General features: G+C 38.7%; 1 protein-coding gene across 1 annotated transcript; it reads left to right on the top strand.

The window, feature by feature from the left end:
* Positions 1-791: 791 nt before the first annotated feature.
* Positions 792-2,410, top strand: LOC135150086 (uncharacterized). The gene is made up of 2 exons (XM_064086249.1): positions 792-2,279; positions 2,369-2,410. The coding sequence occupies exons 1-2, from the start codon at positions 1,418-1,420 to the stop codon at positions 2,383-2,385; spliced, it is 879 nt and encodes a 292-aa protein (XP_063942319.1). The 5' UTR covers positions 792-1,417; the 3' UTR covers positions 2,386-2,410.
* The last annotated feature ends 4,939 nt before the right edge of the window (positions 2,411-7,349 follow it).

Consider the following 7,349-nt stretch of genomic DNA (forward strand, 5'->3'; position numbering starts at 1 on the left):
ATACATGCTTCTGAAACTGCATATGATGCAGTAGTGACCCCGCCCGGTGGCTGCCGCCCCCGGACCCCCGCCCAGGGGCTGCCGCCCCCGGACCCCCGCCCAGGGGCTGCCGCCCCCGGACCCCCGCTTTGTATGGTTATGTGTTCTTATTTGTTTACTTGAGCATGGTGCTGGTTATGGCCTTAAGGACCCCTAGTTTAATGTTTTTGGTTTTGGTTGTATAAATACGACTTGCATGTCGTGATATTTATTCTTGTAATTTTAAATCTCGAATGTAACTCGAGTTTTCTCATGTAAGTACATTAGAATAGGTTGTATTCAATTATTCATTGTAATGTACTTGAAGATTGAAGGATGATCCACAAGGAGGGGCAATCAAGGAGCATGAAGACTTGTAATAGTTATACATCTTCACCATAGATTGACCTAGATTCTTTCATTAGCTTGAAAGAATCATATAGGATAAAGGCCATAACCATGCACGTTTACATACTGCACTTTACATATATGATGCATGAGATGATGATATGTATGCGTAGTTATAGAGATGCATGCTTAATTAGATTAAGATGTATGTATTCGATACGACACCCATGCCATGCTTGTTTAAACAAGATAAAATCTGTAACGACTCAAGATTTTAAAAAGGAATACAACGATCATGAGATTCTCGTGTTTATGAAACACGGAATTAATTATGGATTTTCGATATTCAATGAGAGGAAGATTCCGTCGGATTTGGGGTTTTTAAGTATAGCCATTGTGCCAACACCTCAGGTCGGGTTTTCAACCAATCAAAGAGTATTGATTTGAAATATTTGATTCAAGGAAAAATTGAGGATCTCTTTATGACAGGATCATGGTCGTTTTAATAAAATCCCTAATTAAAATATTAAGTTAATCAGATGCCTTCCAATGATTAATACTCGTCAAGATCTAGATTGAAAGAAGTAGGTTTGCCAAAGCAAAGTGCTTTAATCAATCATGGGAAGACGTGATAAGTAAATGTACTTAGTTATTGAATTATTGGGTCTAACTTAACTAAACCATCACAATAGGATTGTGGGTTTAGAGGCATGAAGTTTGGTGAGATTTATTACATAAATATGTGCAAAGGGTTGCTCCACCAAACTATCCAAGAGTTATATTTGATATAATTGACAAATGTTGTCTACCTAAATAGTCATGTTTTGAGAGTATTAGCCCACGCTAACTTAAAACATGGATGAAATATGGATCTTGGCTCACTAGAAAGATTTGCAGAAATGCTTTCCGAATTAATAGTTAGGGCTATTGATTTGAACAAAATAGTGGGAGATATATATTTTGAATATATATTTATAATCACTTGAACATAATTTAATAAACATCTGTAGACTAATTTATCTTATGCATTTGAAAATATTGTAGATATCCAATGGCAAATAATTCAAACAACTTCTCTGTACGATCAGTCCTTGAGAAGGACAAGCTGACAGGAACCAACTTCCTTGACTGGCAAAGGAATTTGAGGATTGTCCTCAAACAAGAGCGCAAGCTCTATGTCATAGATATTCCTCGCCCTACACCTCTCGCTGAAGGATCAACCCGTGCTCAGCATACTGCTTATCAGAAGCATATCGATGATGACACGGATGTTCAATGTCTCATGTTAGCGACCATGAGTGCTGAACTTCAGAAACAACATGAGAATATGGATTCTTATGATATGATTGAGCACCTTAAGCGTATGTTTGAGGGACAGGCTCGTCAGGAGAGGTTTGATACTTTCAAATCTTTGAATGCTTGTAAGCAGGGTGAACGTGATCCGGTAGGACCGCATGTTCTGAAGATGATAGGGTATATTGATTATCTTGAAAAATTGGGTGCCCCGATTGGTCCTGAGCACCAAATTGATCTGATCTTGCAATCTCTAAACAATAACTATTCTCAGTTTGTAATGAATTACAATATGAATGAGATAAACAAGAACCCCGCCGAATTGTTGGCAATGTTGAAAACTGCTGAAACCAACATTCAGAAGGTGTCCCCTACTCCCATATTGATGGTGAATAAGGGGAAGGCCAAAGGAAAGGGTAAATGGAAAGGCAAGAAGAAGATGGGATCTAATTCTAATGCCAATCCGAAACCTGGTCCGACTAAGGCCTTGAAACCGAAAGGTGGTGTTCAGAAGGATGGTGATTGTCACTATTGCAAGAAACCAGGTCATTGGAAGAGGAACTGTCATGCTTATTTGGAGGATCTGAAGAAGAAGAAGGCTGCTGCCGCTTCTGATTCAGGTATTTATGTTATAGAAGTCAATTTGTCTACTTCAACATCTTGGGTATTAGATACTGGATGTGGTTCTCACATTTGTATTAATGTGCAGGAACTACAGGGAAGTAGGCCATTGGCAAAGGGAGAAGTCGACCTATGTTAGGCCGAATAAACTCACTATATATGTGATAATATAGTGAACACAATCCACAAGAAACACAAATATAAGAGAATATTTCAATAAACTCTTATTCACAAACTTCAGTAGTTTACAAATAATCTCTTAGTGATTTATATTCTATCACTAAGAGCTGCTAGGTTACACGAATGATACTCAATTGATAACTCATCTAGAGTAAACCCTAAGCTGTGTTTATATACACAGTTACATGATATCTACTGATTGATTTATAAATATCTGCTTCCTAAAATAATCTAATCAGTAGCTATCCTTCTGCTGTCCTGATTTGTACAATCTCTCTTGATATTTATCTTCCTTATTTAGTCAGATATGCTCCTGAAAATCAGCCGCCTGCAAACTCTGATCATCGCTTAAACTCTGATCCAGCTGGCAGTCGCTAAACTCTGATTTCCAGCTAAACTCTGATATTTGCTTCTGCACACTAAACAAGTTAAATACCTGTGACATCATCAAATATGTAACAATCTCCCCCAACTTGTGCATTAGACAGAATGAACAAGTTCTATATATTTACTGATGATGTCAAAAACAATCAAGGACAAATGCAAGAAATAATTAATCTGCATAAACGAATCATAACTTACAGATTGAGCAGAACTAATTACAACTTACAGTACATATCAGAACTTAGTCAGCCAATCAGTCTATACCCATAGCTCTCCTTAACAAACTTGGTAATCAGATCTTCTTCAATTTGTTTCAGAGTTTGTATCATTTGAGCTTTGACAGTCTTTAACTCTTCATCTTCATCTCCTGTCTGGTATATAGCTGATCTCAAAGCATTTGCTTTGCTTCTCTTCATTGCTTCTCCAAGCTGAATGACTCTAGGCCTGTCTGCTTCATTATTATAACCCAAGATTCTGGTGTTTGCAATAGTCTCCATCACAGAACTATTCTTTTCCATGCTGATTTCAGAACCATCATCTTGAGCTATTTGTGGAATATATTCATCATCAGACTTTATTCCATAGAATCTTCTCTTTTCACTAATTGTTTTCTTCATCAGATCTGACCACCTCTGAGTTGCTTCATTCTTGATCTCCAACATATAGTGAAAATGTTCCAGCTCTCTCAGAGATTTCAGCAATAAATCAGCTTCTGATATTCTATACACTCTGCCAGATTCTAGAAATATAGCAATCTTTTCTTTATCTTCTGGCCCATCATGAGTGTCCATCAGAATCTGTACTGACTCAACTTTGTCAAGATCCTTCTGTGTAACAGCTTCTCCTACTTTTTCAGTCAGAGGATAAGGATCTCTGAAAGTAGTTGCTGAGCCTGTTTGAATCTTTTCTTTTCTGTGACCAAGACCAGTTGTGTCATAAGCCTCTTTCCCTCTGGTACCATGAGTTCTTACTCTGGTGAGCATTGAGCTTTCCTTGTACAAGTTCGTACCAAGACTCCCATATAAACTCTTTTTCTTCTTCTGATCTTGAGTCTTCTCAGAATTTAACTTTAACCAAGAGGCTTTAGTGTCTTCAACTTTCTCTTCTTCAACTGAAACTTTAACTTGAGCATTGTCAGAGGTTAAAGCTATATCAGATTCAGATTGAGTCTGAGATCTAGTTCTTGGTCTGTTGATATCAGTGTAGTTTACTTCACTGATTACTATTCCTTTTTGCTTCGGAATTTTCTGCTTCTGAGAGGAATCAGTAATCTGTCCTTGCTTATCAGACTTTGTTTTGCTGACCTTCTTCTTCTCAACAGCCAATCTTTCTTCTTCAAGTCTGATGGCCTCAATGTCAACTCCTGGATTTTCTTTTTCAAAAATTTTCCTTGCCATGGCTTCATCAATTGCTTGCAAGGAAGGAGATTTATAGAAGAGAGTGGTTTCTTTGCCTCTGAACTTCAGAGTTTGACAAAATTTCTGAGACTCAGGGTCTCCAGCTTCAATTAGTTTTTCAGCTTCAGCAACTAATTTTTCTTTCTTCTTCTCCACTTCAGAGTTCACAAGATCTATCTCTTTAGATATAGCATCTGAATCTCTGACAGCTTTGGTTATGCTCTGAGCTTGAGTTACAACAGTCAACTCCATGGATTTGTGTTTTTGAGAATATCTGGGTGGTCTCTCAGAGTTTACTACTGCTTCTCTATTGTTCTTCTTTGTTTCTTCACTTCTCTGCAGCAACTTCAGCTTTTGCTGTTTGTTCATTTCCCCTTTTTGTTCCTCATCATCATCTGGCTTTTTCCTTTTTAATTGCTGATCAGGTTTGCATTTGTCTTTGAATGTTTTCTCCCCCTTTTTGACATCAGCAGAGGTGAGAACCTGGACCAGCTGTGCTACAGAAGCACTCAAATCTGCCAGAGTATAATTCATTGAAGCCTGAGTAGCTTCAATAGAGGCAAGTCTATCTTCCACTGAAGGTGTTGTGGTTCTGCACATTCTGTGATTATAGGACAAGTGACAGATTCTCCTTCTGGCAGACTCAGAGAATGGAAGAGGAGAACCTGGAACTGCAGGAGCTATAAAGGGAGTGGATTCCCTAACTGGTGACAGGGTTTTAACTGAGAAATCAGCCCTTGCTGGTGAAGTTTCTCTGACTGGCTCAGAGATTATAGGGGTTGATGTGACTTCTGTCCCATCATCATCATCTGCAAGAAAAATACTCAGAGTATGTGACTCTAGAGCTTCAGTAGCTGCCTGAGAGGTTTCTGCCATTTGAATCTCCTGAACAGGAGCTGCAACAATATCATCAGGTTGAACTAAAGAGTCTTGAATTAGCTGAAGGACCATTTCTATTTGTGCATCCTCTGATTGACCAGGTGCATCAGATGGTTTTTCTGATATGTCAGTATCAGCTGCAATTTTCTCTTCAACAGACTTTGTCCCTTCAGTCTGATCAGTATGATCAGAGGTTGACTCTGACATTTGTTGATCAGCTGCAGTTTTCTCTTCAAGTGGCATTGCAGAGATAGGTTGAATCAAAAGTGGCTCTGCAGAGTGATTAGAGAATGGAATCAAAGGTTGTTCAGGATCCTCTGACTGTGGTGGTTCCACAGTCAGATCAGTAATAGAGGTTGGCTGTATTTTCTTTCTCAGCCTCTTTGCTGGTGGAGGAGGAGGAATGTCTTCTTCTGATTCAGAATCTGAAATTTTCTGAAGAAATCTTCTTTTTCTGGGAGGAGGGGAGGGTTTGGTTGGGGATTTAGAAGACCTGAGAATCCTCTTGGGTGAACATTGTTCAACTGGTCCTTGTTGGGAAGAACCAGAGGGTAGTGTGTTAGTAGATTTTACAACTGGCCCCTTTTGGGAAGGACCAGAGGGTGGGACTGGTTCTGGATCAACAGTAGAAGGTGAAGGCTGTGGTGCATTCTCATCAGAGAATAGAGCTGAATACTTATCAGGTAGAGCTGCTCTTAACTTATCCTGTACAGTCACAGGAATGGCAAATACAGGCACCTGTGGTTTCTTGCTATCTTTCTTAATAAGATCAGTAAAAGCACGTTTGGTGATCTTAAAGGGTAATTCATTACCAGTTTCAGGAATGGGCACATCAGGAAAACAATAAGAGAATATAAGCTGACAGAATCTAGCATAATAGACTATATTCATATTCTCTTTTCTCCTATCACCAATGAATCTCAAGATAGATGTAGCAATATCAAATTTGAGATTATGAATCAGAGAGTACCCAATCTGTTGACTGAAGATGGGGATGGCATCAAAGTTGCTACATTTGTTGCCGAAAGCCCTGGTAATACAATCATAAAAGAAGCTCCACTCCTTGCAGAGATGTGGACGCTTAAGTTCCCCCATTTTGTCTGTGCTTGCAGAATACCCGAGAAAGATCATCATATCACGCAAAGTCTGAGTAGGTACTGAAGCATCATATTTCTTTTCTTCAGGAAGATGAAGAGCCTTCCTGATGGTTGCTGGTGAGATAGCATACTCTTGACCTTCATAGTTGCATGTAAGAGATGGAGTACCATTTTCACCTCCATCATCGTAGTTTGCTGATCTCCAGAGAGTGAGGACTTGAGAAGGAGAGATTAGCTCTGGCTGAGTCAGAGCATACATCAGCTCACTGTGAGCTAAGAAATCTTGAGTAAGATGAAACTCCTTGGGTGCTTCATCATTATCCAGAATAGCTGAGTAGTTGTTGGTGACAAATTTTGCTCCATTGTACTCGAAGGCAGTAGTCGACATGATTTCTGAAACAAAAAATGAGAGTTTGAGGTTATGCAGGTGTGGTGTTTGACAAAATGTTTGAGAGAAATCGTGAAGAGGGTTTGAGAGAGAGAGAGAGTAAAGATCGTGTGTGAGAAATGAAAAATTTCAATTTCTGACAAGATATATATGTATACGCAGGTTGGTGAGAGATAAAAGCTGTAGTGGGGCACGTGGCAGGTTCTAAACGGTAAAAAGATGTGGTAGTGGAGAGGTAATTATGAGTGGCGTGTGAATCTGAACAAACATGCACCGGTTACCAATAAGACACAAATAATTACCGTGTTTTTCTCCACTCAGGAATTCAAATGGTTTTTCTACCGTTGATAATTAAAATCTAATATTACCTGACCAAAATATTTATTTTATCTCGGACTTCGATCAGAGGCTGACCATTGACCAGAGTTTAAATAAATGACTTATTAAGTGACAAACCAAAGAGAGATTATTGAATCTTGTAATGGAGAGAGATAAATATTCAAGGTCTTAACAACACTTGCTCCTCAGAGTTTGCAAATATTTATTGAACTCTAGTCAAAAATTACTCGAAGCCAAAGAAAAATTGTTAATCACAGAAGTGGAGTGAGATGTGTGTTAACATGAATATTCTAATGTCACAGAGATTGTCAAATTTCTTAACTAATATTAGAAAGACTCAGATTATTAGAAAATTGTTTAGTCATCTCATAAGCCGAGTTTCTCAAGTTATGGATCAGAGCATAC

Source organism: Daucus carota, chromosome 2, assembly GCF_001625215.2.
Source record: "Daucus carota subsp. sativus chromosome 2, DH1 v3.0, whole genome shotgun sequence".
NCBI classification, from domain to species: Eukaryota; Viridiplantae; Streptophyta; class Magnoliopsida; order Apiales; family Apiaceae; genus Daucus; species Daucus carota.

Excerpts from the sequence above, each read along its gene's own strand:
- LOC135150086 (XM_064086249.1), top strand. The coding sequence starts at position 1,418 with ATGGCAAATAATTCAAACAACTTCTCTGTACGATCAGTCCTTGAGAAG.